The 16,759-nt window shown below is 43.3% G+C and overlaps 1 protein-coding gene across 1 annotated transcript; it reads right to left on the reverse strand.

Moving 5' to 3' along the window:
* On the reverse strand, positions 1-15,899 carry pole (polymerase (DNA directed), epsilon). Its single transcript, XM_061038103.1, has 48 exons — positions 15,670-15,899; positions 15,414-15,549; positions 15,247-15,327; positions 15,096-15,140; positions 14,912-15,004; positions 14,599-14,753; positions 14,343-14,487; positions 14,177-14,257; positions 13,974-14,081; positions 13,777-13,887; positions 13,553-13,638; positions 13,342-13,461; positions 13,120-13,252; positions 12,898-13,011; positions 12,585-12,797; positions 12,392-12,499; positions 12,151-12,279; positions 11,961-12,063; positions 11,720-11,866; positions 11,496-11,641; positions 11,249-11,397; positions 11,029-11,121; positions 10,480-10,782; positions 10,201-10,396; positions 9,786-10,000; positions 9,144-9,246; positions 8,975-9,055; positions 8,760-8,882; positions 8,417-8,626; positions 7,593-7,805; positions 7,343-7,486; positions 7,093-7,233; positions 6,829-6,982; positions 6,599-6,705; positions 6,206-6,382; positions 5,859-6,082; positions 5,480-5,700; positions 5,165-5,369; positions 4,855-5,028; positions 4,218-4,343; positions 3,316-3,448; positions 3,038-3,236; positions 2,817-2,948; positions 1,222-1,415; positions 899-1,099; positions 684-809; positions 492-581; positions 1-368 (listed from the first exon to the last, which is right to left on the reverse strand). Exons 1-48 carry the CDS (start codon positions 15,735-15,737, stop codon positions 246-248), a joined length of 6,879 nt encoding a protein of 2,292 aa, XP_060894086.1. The 5' UTR covers positions 15,738-15,899; the 3' UTR covers positions 1-245.
* Between the last annotated feature and the right edge of the window lie 860 nt (positions 15,900-16,759).

Consider the following 16,759-nt stretch of genomic DNA (forward strand, 5'->3'; position numbering starts at 1 on the left):
AACTGTCGAAAAATATTTATTAACAGTCAAATATAAAAATGTACACTCATACATACTCTTATTTCGGCATAATCACAAATTCAAACATATCTATAGCACATTTCTCCTCCAGCCTGCCTCCCCTCTGTCCTGACATCATTAAGGCTTAAGAACAAGTGGACATACTGGAAAAGTTTCCCAGATTGAACAGAGTTTGCCGCAGAAGTCGCTCAGGGATTAATGCACTTCTGTGGTAGATTTCTCAATTAGTGCGCGCTCTTGCTGATGTGTGGGCTCATAACAAGCAACCAGTCGATGGTCTCCTCCAGGAAGCTCATGTTGTAATGAGACGCTATGCTCCGAAACACCGCGATCTGCTCAGAGAAGCTCTATAAAAGAAAGAAAAAAGAAAAGCTCAAAAAAGGAGCAATCACACACGGTCATCACCACACGGAAGGGTGAAACTTTAGAACATTTGCAATGTTTGGTGTGATATATTTGAGTGCAAATACCTTGGCGGGGAAAGTGAGGTCGAAGTCTCCAGCACATTTGCAGTACAAAGGCATGTTTGCTTCCTTCACTCCTTTACATTTTGAACAAACCTGGAATCACACAGATTTTTAGAAGTGTTGCAGCTTTAGGAAACAGATGCGTGTGAATGAAGCAGACAGTTAAGATGCAGATTATCGGCATTCTTGTCTCACCAGGTCCTGCAGTGTGTAGCTCATCAGTTTCTTCTGCAGAGCTTCCACCAGAGCCACCTCGACTGACTCAGTCTCATACTGCGCCTGGCAGTTTGAGCAGAACCACTGAGGCAACACAGATCCATCCTGAGGAGAGAAATCCAATTGTCAAACTCGAATCTGAGGAAGAGTAATAATAATGTTGGTATGATGAACGTCACTGCTCCTCCTCTCACTTGTGCCACAGATGGGTCCTTGCAGAGGTCGAGGTCACGACAGAAGTTGCAGTGGTGACAGATGACCTCTGGCAAGATGTACGAGTTGCAGGGGTCACGGAACTGAGCGTTCTCGGAAAACTCTCCGACGTCGACAAGGCGCAGCAAGTCTCTTTTCAACTTGTTCACCTGGTTCATGATGTTAGCGTCCAGTGAAAGGACCTGTAGATAGATATGGTGGAGACGAGGAAATAGAACTGTAGAATAATCTAATGCGATTTCAATGCGTGAGAGGAAAATCATGACTGCCTAGATTAATATTTTTTTTTCTTTAGTAACATTACCTGGCAAACATATTTGATAAACTCCAGTGCTGGGTTGTTGAGGGGCAGGTGTGATCCAGGCAGGACAGGGAACATCTCTGAGGGCTGTGTCACACTGCGGGTGCCTGTCACCTTCTTCTGGATTTTTTGAGTGATGGTGAAAAAGTTTTGGGTGAGCTCACTCGACACATATTCCTGGGAGAAGGAGATCATTCCTGTGGGAGAGATGCAATTAAAACTAAATCTGAGAGAACGTCTCGACCTTAATGCAATTAAAATCGCTTGTTCCACTTGACCCCTCCCTGACCCCGACCGGATTAGATCTTAAGTCATGATTTAAAAAAAATGTATATCTTTGTTTCATTTCAAGAAGTATTACGTTTTTATCTATTTAGAGCTGTACAAAAGAAGAAGGAAAATGATAGTGTGTTAGCATTTAAAAAACATTGTGAATATAATTATATCATTAAAAAACTTTACGTTTTAAAAAAGCCCCATTTCATTTGATTAAGTGTAACTTTAACAACTTAAATGAGAAGTTCCTAAGAAACACCAGGGAAGACTTCACTAACGTCATCATTCTCCCCTCTAACCAAAACAAAGTCTCTAAGCTTATGCTAGACTCTCAGCCCACCACCTTTCCTCTAGACCCAATCAAGACAATCAAGACTCCTACAGACCATTTCCTCTACATTTAACGCTGCAGTTGTGCACATCATTAACTCCTCTGTGTCAACCAGTGTGTTCCCAGTTTATTCCAGCAAGCTCGACTGAGCCACTGCTCAAAAGACACACACACACTCAACCCAACCCAGGTTGAGAACTACAGGCTGGTTTCACACAATTAACCAACAAATCCTCCTATCCATGCTCTCTAAACTTGCTTCACAGAATCTGCCCTCTGCTGTTTCGTGTCCTGGAAGTGAGAAGTGACCGAAGTGGTTCCCCTTCTCTTCTACATATACACCACCTCAGTTGGTGCAATATTCCAGTCTCATGTTTTCTGATACCACTGCTATGCTGACGATACCCAGCTCTTTCGTCATGCCTAGCTGATATCTCTAAATGGATGATTGAAACCCACCTTCAACTCAAACAATCAATGACTGAGCTTGTTGTCATCCCAGCCAGTCTCTCTATGCAACCTCAGATCAATATCCAGCTTGGAACAAACAAAATCATGCCTACAAAGTCTGCCTGAAACCTCGAAGTCATGACAGATGACCAGCTAACGTTGAAGTTCAAGTGGCCTCGATTGCCCGGTCATGTTGATTTGCCCTGTACAACATCAAGAAGATCAGACCTTACCTGTCAGAGCATGCTGCACAGCTCCAGGCTCTTGACATATCACACAATGACTATTGAAACTGCTTATTGACAAGTCTTCCTGAATGCACAATCAAACCTTTGGACATGATCCAAAACGCAGCAGTGACTGGTCTTCAAACTACCCAAAACAGCACATGTGCTTAGCGTCTGTGCACTGCATGTGCCTTAAAGCACTTACAGACCATGTTGCCTCCTCTCTAGATCCTTGCTTGTGTTCTACTTACTTTCTGATGTATGTCTTTGGACAAAATAATCGGCTAAATTAATTGTAGAATTGTAGATCTTACCGGGAAGGGCACTCAAGTCTCCCACTGCCTGCTGGGAAGCCTGGCTACCTCCACGTCTCTTGACAGGTGTTGCACCAGGAGCGTTGCGTCTCAGCTCCTCTTTCATGCTGTGGTACACCGCTGCTATGTAAGCTGGTGTGAAAAAACAGGAGGTGTCTGAGTAAGATTTGGAAAGTAGAAAAAGCAAGAAATAAATCAAATGTGCATTGATTATTTCTTACCAGAGACGATCATGAGGAAGTATTTCTGACAGGATGCAGTTTGGGGAAGATACTGCATGATGTTCCAGTTGCTCTCAATCAGCTCCTCCACATCATCTGTCTCTCCATCAGCATCTTCCTCTTCCACCTCGTTCTCCTCATCCTCACTGCCCTCCTCATCCCCCTCGTCTTGTCTCTTTTTCTTCTCTTTGGCTCCGTTCTAACACAATTGGGGAGGTTGTGTGAGTTCAGTTCTGCAACTTTAATTAAATATATTGTGAGGCAGAAGTTTGTTTTACCTCTCCATACATGAAGCCGGAGGGCAGCTTGCCCTTCACGCCGCCGCAGTTAGCCGGATCCATCCACAGCAGGAACTCCCAGCAGCGGGAGAAGGAGATGGACAAGGAGTGAAAGATTTCTCTGGAGTGGATGCTAGAGGAGAAACAGTAAGTAAAGGATGATGATGTGTCAGATTTTGGGTAATGTGAGGAGAGGATTAAAACCTCAAACTGAGGGCGACAAAAGTTTATAAACACATCTAAATGCTTGGAGATGATCATCAGAAATCTAACAGTTAAAAGCACCAGGGTTTGTTCTTGTGAGATGACCTCAGAAATGCTGCTGTTACGCTGCACCGAAGGTTTTGGACAAACATTTGGTGCGAGCCACAACATTAAACTGACCAAAGACCTGTAAGACATGAATCCCCGAGTTACAACATAAGTATAATGGCCTGACTTCATTCTTTAATTTTTCATTCCATTAGCCTAATGAGCAGTTTTCCCCTCTGTTTTTTCTTTATAGAACTCACTTTGGCTGAGACAGTGTTGTGGTTTACATCATCAAAACATCAAACTGCTCCTAATGGATGTTTTTTATTTTTATTCAGATTTTAGTGTCCTGGCTCAGATGCAAATAGTCTGTCTCAGTTCTTCTGGATATATATAATTTATATTATAAAAAAAAAGCTCTAGTGTTGTGCTTAAATGTCTTGTTTCGTAGGGACCCCAGGAGTTTTACTGCTGTAATAGGTAAAGCAATAAATATAATTGAAATTTATATTTTTCTATGCATGGAGGAAGTTTATGCTTGTTCATTTAATTACTGATAATATAAACGCTGTTACATTCCTTAAACCTGTTGATAAAAAAAAAAAAAGAACATGCTCTCTGGTGTGACCTGCAGAGACTAGCTGTCTGACCTGTTTGTGATGTACTCAACGTAGCCGATGGCGTCGTCGATCCTCCGCTTTTTAGTACACAAGATGATCCTGTTGAAGTTTCCGTAAACCACAGTGGAGCCGAGACGTTTGAACTCTGCCACCAGTCTGACATCACAATGAGAGAACCATTATCAAAAGGAGTTCACACTGCAGCTCGATAATGTGTGACCAAAGGATGGCTTAGAAAACCTCACCCTCAGCAGAGCTACTATAAGCTCTTTATCAATTTGTTCTGACATTGTACATTATAAAGTCAAAATTGATTACTCTCAGAACTGTATCAAGTTGCAACAACTAAGTGTAATCGGCACTTTAATGAGTGCAGTGACATTTAGCTCAAGATCTACTTTATATTGTTATATTTCAATGTCTAGTTTTATACAGACCCAAGGAAGAATAGTTCTAGAGTAATAGCTAAAAGGGGTTCTAGCTAAACAAATAAATGAGCACTCACTGAATGATAAGAAACATGTGATTACTCTACAGGTGAAGAAGAGTAATTGGAGAGGCTGATAGCCTGTCCACTTGTACTAGTTAAATCTCTCTCTTGTTCATGACACAAAGTTTGATACTTAATCAATATGTTTTGCAGCCAAGAGGATGATGCAGCACTCACTGTAGAAACACCTTCTTCATCATGTTGTGCAACGTGCGGTGCAGGGCAGGGTCATAGAGCAGAGAGCTGGGTGAGCGCAGCCAGCGGTAGAAGTGCATCACCTGGTTGTCAGCGTAAACGTTGTGAAACTGCGTGATCTCTCTGACCCATCCGACCACCATGCTCTTCAGGATCCTGTGCAACACAACACAGTACAAAGACTGAGGTTAGCAAAACAATGAGGAATAAAGAAACATGGACCAATAAAAAACCCTGCACTAAGTTACCAATATGCATGTGCGTTTCATATGTACAGCCTGTGTTTACACACCTGAAGGTGTTGGAGCAGAGAGCTGTCTCATCATAGCTAGCAAGAGAGCTGGCTCCCTGGTTTCCTGACATCATGTCCTCCAACGAGGCCTGCTGGATCACATCAAAACTGACACCCAGACTAGCTCCGCCCTCCATGTCGTTGACGTGCTGTGACTGGAGGATGGTGTTTACTGCCAGACTCTGGAGGTCCAGCTCCACACACACTGACATAAATAGAAAGATGATGGTTTAGAAACACGGAGATAGACACTCTAAGAATGTGCACTTGCTCTATGGTCTGCTTTTTTGGCATTGTGTCATGGCTATGTGGTACCTGTGGAATAGCAGCCCTGAGCATTGATTTCCACAGAGCACCTGTCTTCATTTTCCATCACCAGACGACTGTCATCGGCCTCTTTTCCTCCGAGGTCGGGCCTGGCTGTGGGAGAGAGCCACAGCAGGTGGTTGTGTTTCCGTAGATGTCTCGCCAGGAACAAGTCGGAGCCAAAAATGGACACATCCTGAGGCAAGTTCCCCACAGGTAAGTGATAATACCTGAAAGCAAGAGACATTGTTAGTTCAAATGATTCTTAAAACTAAATCTAGATTCTGTCAACCAAACTTTCTAACGGAAAATACAATGCTGGAAACTACAGCCACCTTCTCTGTAAAAGAATATCAAATCCACAGAGACAGCAGTGTGCAGTTTGTACCTGGCCATGTCAAAGGCCTGTGACAGACAGCTGTCCAGGTTCAGGTAGTGACGGACCATGCGCCGAGCACCGTGGCGTTGCCAGTCCAGCACATTATAGCTGATCTCATCAACCACATGTACTGGAACGACAGGAAACTCCTCGAGCAACGGCATGCCTGCCGCCAACCGCCGCAGCTCCCAGTTTGACTGCAAAGCGATGAGGGTGGGCCCACGACGCTCCTCCTGTTTGCAGCAATAAACCAAGCAAAGGCATTATACTACACCAATAACCCAGGCACATGGAAGTAAATAGTAATCTGTGTAAGAGGACAATTCCTTATTTGAAATAGCTGCTGTATATTTTACCTTGTAGCTTAGCAGTATGCGCTGCAGAGCGCGGTAAATAGCCTTCACGTCGTTTTCAGCTCGGACCTCAAAGTTGTGTTTCTCTGGAGGGAGGAGCTCCTCTGTCGTCTTCTCCAGGAGAGCGGTGCGCTCAGCTGTGTAGAGGTTACTCAGGTTGGGCATCTGGTTGCTCCTCACCTTAGTAGATCAAAATACAGAGATCAGAGGGATGTTGTATTTCAGCTGGGATCAAAACATATATTCCTCTTTTGCCAAACTCTAAACAACTATTTTTATGTTTCCAGTAGAGCAGCCATAAATGTGTTGGCATTGGATGAGCCTCCCGTTGAAATATATGATTCAATAAATCAACACTCTGCCACTAGAAGAAATCATAGGGTTTGTTGTTCTTACTGTGTCCAGGACGAAGATGCTGGCTTTGCGCTGAGAGGGGATGAAGAGACCAAACAGGGCTTTGTGACCCTGGCTGTGATGATACAAGTACATATGGCGAACACTACCTAAAAGAGTGAAAACAAGACATTGATGTAAAACTTATAATATAACGGGAAACATGATACAAAAATGTAGGGTTGAAGAGAGAGAAAATGGTAAAAGAAAAAAAAGAAGAAAACAGGTTTTACCAGGCTCCAGGTAGCTGAACTGGGCCAGAGACCTCATCTCCAGATGCTCCAGGTCAAAAGTGTCGGCATCTCTGCCAGCCTGATCCCTCACTACATGCTTGTTGACCATACACACACATCCAAGCTTCACCAGTGCCCGAAACAGTAACGGAACCTGAAGGAGATCACAGTAGTAGGATTTTGTGTGTTTTGACTTTTATGGCATTGTAGAGCTTCATGAGTGAGGTAATGAACCACTCGAGGGAAATCTACATGAATCTGTACCTGTGTTTCATAAACTCCTTCAATGTCGGGGGCGGACAGGTCCGCATTGATCTCGTTGATGTGCTCCTGGTACATGTCCTCTGGCACACAGTACTCATACAGGTAACAAACCATGTTAGAGCGAGGCAGCATGCGGTTCACCTGAAGCCACACAGTACGATAACATGCAGCTCATTATTTTGACCACACGTGCTCTCACAACATAGATCACAACTACAATACATTTTTACTGCATCTTCTCATCGCATGCCTTTTTGTATGTGGCTCCCTCCTCCTGTTTGGGGACTTTCTGGTTGACGTAGAAAACTCGGGGGATGTTGAGCTTCATGCAGTGGAGGTCATTTCCAATCACAGCCCACAGCTTGTACAGACCGGGGTGAGTCGTTTCTGCAATCTGAGCAGGAATACAACACCACACGAGAAAAGATGAGTGTAAAAAAAAAAAAAAAAGTTATCGGTTAACTGATTGGAGGATGACGACTAAGGCGACATTGTCCCACCTGAACTATTTGCCACGGCATGTCGAGGATGCTGCGAGCGGTTTTGCGGAGGAAGTTCCCCAGGCCGGTGGTGGGGCCATCTCTGATCACGCCGCTCCCTACATGCTGCACTTCACCGTCCAGCAGCCTCCTCCTCTTCTTCCTCTCCTTCCTCTGCCTCAGCTGCAGCTCCCACTTCTTCTTGTGGTACCGTAGCCACACAAGACGCTGCTCCTGTACACAGGCAGAGGCAATATTCATGTTTTTCGACTGTTTTGTCAAATTTGTCTGATGAATCCTTTCTCTGAAAATACAGCTTTGGAAAAAAATCAAGAGACCACTGCACATATGTTTTTCTCTTGTTTGGCTATTTATAGGTTTGTGTTTGATTTTTTTTTTTTTTATGTTCAACATTTTTCCCAACTTACAAAAAAACATTATTTTTATTATGGTCATTTATTTATAGAAAATGACAACTGACTTAGATGTTAAGCAGATGCACTTTTTTTTTCTCCCAGACTTCGAATGCCGCAAACAAGTTCCTATTCATTTTGAAACACAACACAAATGTTTTAACTCAGAAAGGTTTCAGACTGAGAGATAAATTAATACAACTTTTGCCATCCAACTCGTCCTTCTAGATAATTTTTATTTCCTATATTCTTAATACTTTTTGTCATGAGATTTGGTTCAAGTGATCTCCAATTCAGTGCCTCATTACATAGAAAGAGGTGTACCTGACATTGGAGTAGAATGTGAGAGATGCTGATTTAAAGAACATTTGGAGTGTCTAAGTGGTGTCAGATGTAACAGAAAACACTTTGTGCTTGTTGCTGCTAGCTTACCCTTGTGTTTCCTGTAGATGGGGGTGGCCCCAAAATCTCTCTCCAGGACTGAGTGAGCTCCACATCCTGAGACTCAACCTGGCTGTCCTCTCCCTGAGATGCCCGCTTCCGCTTGGTGCTGATGAGGATGGCTGGCAGCAGCGGTTTGGCTGGCCTCCCGAAGTCCTCGATGTCGGCGGCTTGGCCTTCTGGGAGAGGCTGATGGGCCACCTGACAGAGGAAAGGTTGTTTGGAAAAGAATGAAAGAAACTCACAGAAGGAATCGTAGAAAAGCTACTTCACATCCAAAGTGTTTCTGAAGTCCGTGTTGAAATTCTCATGTTTTGCTCAGAGGAGAACAAACCTGTCTCTTGCCCTCACTGGTGAACAGCTCACTGATTTTCTTCTGCTTGTAAATATCATTTTTCTCCAGGAGTTTCTTGTGAAGCCAGTCAGGATGCCTCACTCTGGGAACTGGATTCTTCACCTGATGATGATGAACGGAAACATTTAGTATCTGTTTACATTAAAAAGGGATAGGCTAAAATACTTATGAAATGTGTAAATTTTTTTGCTTGCCTGTTGAAGAGCTGCAGGGATGGTGATGATTTTCTGGATGGCACTACCCAATCTCTCGATGTAATAACTCCAATCAAGGATCTGAAAGGGCACACAGCAGCGTCAGAAAAGAGGGCGCACTGGAGTTCATTACGACAGAAAAGTCCAGCAGACCTGTTTGAAAACTCACCGAGCGGATGTCCAAGTCATGCAGGCTGGGCATCTTCAACCACTTACGGAGGAAATGTTTCTTCACGCTGGACTCGGCCTGGAAGATGGCCAGAGGAATGGCTCTGATGGAGCAAGACGCACATCAGTCGCTGTCACTCTCGAAGCTTTTACTCTGCTTATGTTACAAAGTGCTTCTTCTCAACAACATTTAACAAAGGGAAAGCAACACTGACACCATTTTATTGGATACCACTGACAGTAGAACATCTATCTGACACCATGCCTGCTCTTTTCATTCCTTTCTCTATACAAACAAATAAAAAGAAACAAAAGGCCTTTGGCCAGAATTAACATTAGTTACAGTTACACTGTATTCTTCTGAACAAGGTCACCAATGGCCTAGGAGTCTGACTTTTACTTTTAGTTTTTCTAAATACTTTAATATTTGAATTATACACAGTGTTTATAGTCTGAATTAATGTAGCGTAATCACATTTCTGTAACTTCATGTTGTATCAGTAATGTTCCCTGACCTCTAAATGAACGGACTTCTTTGGCAGGATAACGGTCTAACATAAGGGTTTTGTGTTCAAAGTGGCATAGCTACAGCGCCATATAGACCCTTCACCTTCCCAGAGTTATGAAAAATATATAGTCCCACCGTTCTGTGACAGGAGCGCCCTCTGGTTTTCTCGAGATAATATAGCGGCAGCTCAGGCCGGCATCCTTCACCATTTGGTCTCCCAAGAACTCAGCCAGTCTCTTTGCTGTGCTGATGGAGGTCGATTTCTGCTCTCCATAGTCCTCCAGCTTCCTGGACATCGAACGATTCTCTGAAATCAGTTCAAACAGCTCGGCGTCTGGCATGTTGGCAGCCTGGGAAAACAAGTGAAATAAGTCAATCAGCTTCTTGTAAAGGTGATGAGGACTAGTATTGATGACACAGTTTTTCTTGGAAATGAAACTGTAGTTAAAACGTATGATTAACAAGTGGTTCATGTCAGCTTCTCCACAGGTCAGAAATAATGATGAAAATAATCAGATATGATTTTCATGGTTTAAACACACGATTGTACCTTGCTGTACAGAACATCCAGCCAGTAGTCGGCCACTTTGGCCACAGAAGCGTACACTTCCTCCAGAGTGGTCCCTTTGAGGAAAGCCTCAAACACTGATGACTGAAAAATCTTAATGAGCTGGAGCTCTCCTCTTCTCTTCACTTCAAAACCCTTCAGCTCAGCCAGAGAGCCGTCCTCATTGAACACGGCGTACCTGAAATAAACAGAAAGAAATCCCTCAAAGCAGATCCTTTATAGGTTTAATAACCAAACTAAAGAAATCCACAATTACCTTACCTTTTCTTGAGCTTCTTTCCCTCCTCTTTGGAAGCAGGCAGGATCATTGCCAGGTACGGTCCGTCCACCTCAAAGAAGATGCTGTTCTCTGACCTGGTGTTGTAGGTGAGGGTGGCGGGGTCCACCAGCTCGTGGTACTGATCGTTGGTGAATCCCTCCTTCACCATGATGTTCAGCATGGCCCCAGGGTAAGAGATGGTCACCTTGGGCTTCTTCTCGTTACTGGTTTTCACCACAAAGTTCTCTGGGAAGGTGTTAGGGAGGACGCACCAGATACCATCAGTGTCCAACTCGAGGGGCCGCCTGAGGGGTAGAGAAGCAGAAGAGAAAGAACTCATGTGACAAATGGAAATGTATTACATCATCTTTTAGCTCATGTATTAGAGATGATAACAACAATGCAGTACTTTACTAGTATTAATGCACCAAAGTCACGTTACCAACATCTTAAATAACCGGGGTAGGAGCAAAATATATTCCTGAGTTAGCCCAGATCTTCCTCTAATCAAAATCATTTATTTTGAAAGTAGTGTATCAAAATACACTCACCCTATTTGTTCAATGAGCTCCCTGGCCTGAGTGATGATGTTGGCTCCAGTGAAGCACACAATGCCAGCCATCTCCATGGAGTACCAGCGCGCCCTGATGGAAGCACAGAGACAGCACAGACAACATCAGCACCAGCAGCATGGCTGAAGGGCTCATGGGTAAGGAGACGGTTAGATGGTGTTTGCGGGTTTGAATGGCGAAAACCGTCGCTGACTCGTACCCTTTCCTCATGACGTAGCCGTAGAAAGAGTTGAGGATACACTTGTGAGCCAGCTGCAGAGACTCGTACAGGATCTCCATGTTTTTACAGCGCTTCGCCTCAGCGGCGTCTCCATTGTCCTGAGCTGCTGAAAGCTTCTTCTTCCACACCTATAGCAAAATATATTTAAAGAGAAACAAGATTTCACTATAGCATGCTATTTAAAATGAATTTGAGTTTAATTGCTGCTAGGGATCGTTGTTAATACCTTGTGAAGTCCCTTGAATTCATATCGGCGATCTCTAAAAGCTCTCACGGTGTCGACGTAAAAAGAGTTTTCTCTCTGACAGATGGTGGTTGTCCGCTCCTCCAGCTTTGTGACGTGAATTTTCTTGTAGGCCTTCTTACAATAATCTAACGCAAAGAAAAGACATGTTAAACAATGCTTTAAGGCAGCCAGTCATTTAGAGATAGAAAATCTAAAGCGCTGACCTGCCAGACGTTTCTTCTCGTGTTTGGCCTGCTCTTCTCTGTTGAGCGTGTGGAACGCCCGAGGTGGACCGTTTGGGAAAAACGGTGGAAACTTCTCAGACTCAAGTTGCTGCTGGATGCGATGGAACTCACTGCGACTGGCCGGCACTGCAGGAAAAGTGAACACAACTTTTTTTTTTTTCCTCCGCGCGCTGTAAAAGCAATGTTTGCAGCAGCTAGTTACAGGTTACATGAAACTTACTGATTTCTCCTCTCCACTGCCAGGCCATCCTCCTCTGACAGGTAGCACCAGGTTTGTTAAAGTCACAGGCAGCACAAGTGGCTTCATCAACCATGGCAGATGGCTTTAAAAGGTTTAAATGAAAGTGTTTAATTTCGAGCCTCTCTATGCGTTTTATCCCATGCATTATGCATGTTGATTTATGTTTTACCTGCAGGCGGTTGGTGAGGATGATATTGGGGTACATCGCCCCGACATCCAGATGGTAGATAAGGGGACACTCGATCCGGTTTGGAACCTCTTTAAGGGAAGTTAACTTCTTTTTGATCTCATCACAAACCTGAGAAAATATACCAGAGATATTTGATCAGTGCAGAGAAAACTTCTTAGCATAATAAACACTAAGAAGAGACCAAACGATAATGAAAGGAATCAATTCAAAGTCAACATACCTCATTGAAGTTGGTGACCTGCTCCAAAGGGATGCTCTCCTCTTCCTCGATGGCATGGCGCATTGTTCTCTCAACTCTTTGCATCAGGAAGTCAAATGCGGCTGGGTTCTGTCAACACACCAGACCAAACCGTCATGCTTACAACGACATACAAAAAGCAGTGACGTAAAACTGCCGTAAATTTAAAGTGTACCATTTTGAAGCGGCAGGGGATATCACTGCGAAACACGCCGGACTCCAGCGCCTCCACATGGCCGCCTACATAGGTCTCAGAGTCCAAGACGTGGCCATTGTCTGTCAGCTTGTTGAAGACCTGCTCCTGCTTGTTGGGGAAGATGATGTTTGCGTGGAAGGCCTGCACCATAAGCAAGGCTTCACACAGAGTGCCTGAGCCTTTACGCAGCACCTGGTGACAGAGACAGAAAGACAAGACAGGAAATGATCAGTCTTTGAAATGCAGGATCTTTTTTTTCTTCTTCTATAAATAAATCATACAAAAGACAAACCTCATCAGGCTCCATGGGGATGATGGTGCACAAAGCAAAGATGAAGGGGTGAACATATTTCATGTAGAGGTAATATGTGGCCACAGCGTCTGACACAGAGTAGGTGGCTAACGTCTAAAAGAAAAGCAGAGAGTCAGAAAAAATAAATAAACAAGGAAATATACTCAAAACAGATGAAGTCTTTGTTTCCAGTGCTGTAAAAGCTGAAGTCCATTTCTGTACCTGTGGCTCCTCAGTTGCCATGCGACACATCTCCTCTGGGTCCAGCTCCACCGGGTCGTAGCCCAGTTTAGCCTTTGCTGCTGCCTTCAGATTGTGACTCCCCACCGGCAGGTAGCTGTCCCTCTTTACCCACCTGACACAGCAGAGACACAGGTTAGAAATTAACTCATCGAAAAAGAAACCTGAAGTGTGTTAGCCAGTGTTCTCATTTGAACTGCAAACCTAAAGCTGTCCATGTGGATGGCTTGACTGGACTTGTACTCCCCCTGATTGTCCTTCTGGAAGCCGATCTCCCGGTACATGTTCAGTCCATGCAGGGCAGCCCGAGTCTCAACAAAAGGCCTTTAAAGAGCACAACAAACACCATTAATAACCTTAGGGTAAACACCATATTGTGAGTAATTAAAGTAATAATTCTACATAAACCGCTCACCAGTCAAAGAAGTCTCCATTGTATGTCACAAAGATGTTTGGTTTAGTTTCATGAACGTGATCAAAAAATCTCTGGAGGAGGGCCGCCTGCAGACGTAGAAGTTTACGTTTAAATTACATTTATGGAAAATAACAGAGCCTCACATTTGTAAACTGAAGACGCATTTGAATGGACCTTCGTTTTTATTTTCAGTGTGATAGATCTACTCTTATGCATTCATATACCTCGTCATCCTCATTGAACACAGTGAAAGGCCCTTCATACTCAGGTTTGGGAGTGAACTCAAAATCTTCAATATTCTCAGAAACGATCTCTCGGTTTGTGATTAGAAAGCCCTTTGAAGGAAACGAAAGTTATTGAAAGTGACAAATCTCTTACGAAGACCATACACATCGTAACGCTTGAAGGAAGAACGACTCACCTGTCCATCAATCATGTAGGAGATCATCATTATCTGATCGCTTTCTGCATCTGGAAATTTCAGCGGAAGTTTGGTGGTCTCGATGTCAAAAGCCAAAACGACCGGATCCTGAAGAGAAAAATAAACAATGCTTAAGTACCACAAAACACTAACCTGAAAAAAAAAAGAGACAGATTTCGACATAATTAATAAATCCCTTTTACCGGTCGCTCCACTAAATCATCTCTCCGCACTATTTCTGGCGGGAAAGCGCTGCCTCTGTATCGGACATTATACCAGTGAGCCTGGGAAAAACAGAGACAGTAAAGGTTAGAAAATCACTTTTAGCTTCTTTCTTAAAACACCGGAGCGACAGGAATCTCTCTTTACCACGTGGATCTTGAGGTCGATGGACAACCGCACATGATAGGGAACATCATACTCCCTCATGTCCACTATGTTGTCTAACTGGTCTGAAATGCTCTTCATTGTCCCCTCTTCGTCTGCTGAGGTCACAAGGCCTCCTGATAGAGCACTGTAAAAAGTAAAGACATTAACAGATCAGTAACAGCCTGAGAAAGAGTTAAACGAATAAAGATTTCAAGATAATGGCAAACAGCTAATGAGATGGTTTGTTTGGAGGTACCTTGATAACATAGAGGTGTAGGCGTCATTGGACTGCTCTCTCTCTCTGTTCTTTCGTACCGCTGGGGAGATCTCACGCCTGACCTTGATGAGGTCGTCGACGGTGTTGAACGACAGCTTGACGTAGCTTCTCTTCAGCCCGACTAGATGGTTTGGCTGAGGAGGAAAAGCAAGCATGGTAAAAGATGATACGTGTTTGGTACAAAATTGATTCAAAAAAGTATCTAAAAAAAAAAACAATATTGTGTTTTTGTTTGTGTCATAATGTATCAAAGACTAGTGTTGTTAGAAGATACTTCAAACAAAACTCTCACCAGGTCCAGGTCCTCCTTGGGTAAAATTTCAAGCTTTGCCACCTTTCCTTGAAACTTCTTTGACAAGTATGAAATGACTTCTCTCTCGCAGTTCTGAAAAAAAAAAAAAAAGAGTCGTCGTCTTTAGGACAAAGTTTGAACATGTTTAGACAGACAAAGAACTAAATGTGGGACGCTCACATACCTTTTTAGTTGCAATGTAGAAATATGGCTTAAATGGGAGGGCCACCTACAGTCAGAAAACATAGGGGGAGGGATATGTTAGGACAAGTGTTTTATGATACAGAAATACTCAGTAAGTCAGTAAGTTTATCTGGTAACCAGTTTCAACTTACCTTAAACCTGCTTCCATCCTCCTGTATGAAATAATAGTCCACAGCACTGATCATCCTCTTGTCTTCATCTAGGATCTCCGCCTGGAAGCAGAAAGGGGCCATGTTGTTATAAACTTTAAACCATAAGACATGCAAAAAGCTTAACGCAGTATACTTATTGGACTTACAGGATGCATGTTGATTAACCAGCCCGTTTTCTCCCCCGGCTCCTTCATCCTGTCGAACCCGAAGCGGGCGTCCATCTCGTCGGTGAACTGGCTGCGCTCCAGCCGCTTGAGGGCTGACATCGCGGATCCATCGTCCCTAGTAGTTCAAACACAATAACAGCTAGATTTCTCATGTCATACATTATCCTGTGGTAAATATCACTCACTGTATTTTAAAAAGGGCGATAATATGAGATATGTGAGTGAGAATACTTACTGGTTTTCCTGATCCCCTCCACTTTGTCCTCGGTCAGATCTGTACCTGCCACTGTTTTGCAGAACCATCTTATTTAGTAGTCTGCCGGCTTAAACTTGCCGAAATGAAGAGAACTTCCGTTTAGTTTAATGCGTCCGTCGGTTAATTCACATTTGAGAAGGATTTTAAATCTATATCAAAGCTTTGTCGTCCTGCTTTCTCTGTCACTGTCACTAACACGGCTTGTGTTTTCTTACTTTGGCGCGTTCCTGCAGTTCCCGCGAGAACAGCGGTGACGGGAGAGTGAACATAGATCGTTTGTTGATAAAGCGCTGAATCGCACCGGACCTTAATATTTACAGTCTATGCACCCGACGAGAATCCATCTTGATTACGTAGAATTATGTATATTTCTGTTTTTAAACACTTTCCTAATTACAAGAAAATTAATTCGTAGAAATTGTTTTCTTTACCTGTAATTGCTGGCATCAAGAAAATGTTGGATTTCCATTACTAAATGCTCGATATGTTGGCACATATAATCTCATCAGTTTTTTTTATTACTAATGAATTAATATCATAGACTGTGAATATTAAGATAAATATACAAGCGTCCAGTTAACAAAAACGTCGTATATAAAAGGTCATATGTGTAACCAGAGTTTGAAATATAATCGAGTTTGATTATCTTGACTGAAGGAATTGAGCAATCATTATCATCTATGTTGGCTCCCTTTTGGCCCTTCCATATTACCAAGATTAAAATTGGAAATACGCAAATTTTCCGAATCCACCAGTGATTGTAAAGGCAAACTTTCAAGGATAAACAGGGCGTCATCCAACAAAAAAAACCCGATTTATTACTTTATTGGTGATGCACAACGAAGTTATGTCTTCAATTACAACATACGGCGTTCAGTACAAACCATAGACTGTAAATATTACGGTACAAACAGAAACATCGTTAAAATATGCGATCTTTGGTTGGGTCCCCTTCTCCTGGGAGGAGCTTGAAATCCCCCCCTGCACATGTTTACTATCCCAGCTAAGAGGAGGCGGACGGCTGTGGGGGGCTCAGCGACACTGAAGTGGTGGTAGGAGGCTTCTGCAT

This window comes from Labrus mixtus, chromosome 5 (genome assembly GCF_963584025.1).
Source record: "Labrus mixtus chromosome 5, fLabMix1.1, whole genome shotgun sequence".
Taxonomy (NCBI): domain Eukaryota; kingdom Metazoa; phylum Chordata; class Actinopteri; order Labriformes; family Labridae; genus Labrus; species Labrus mixtus.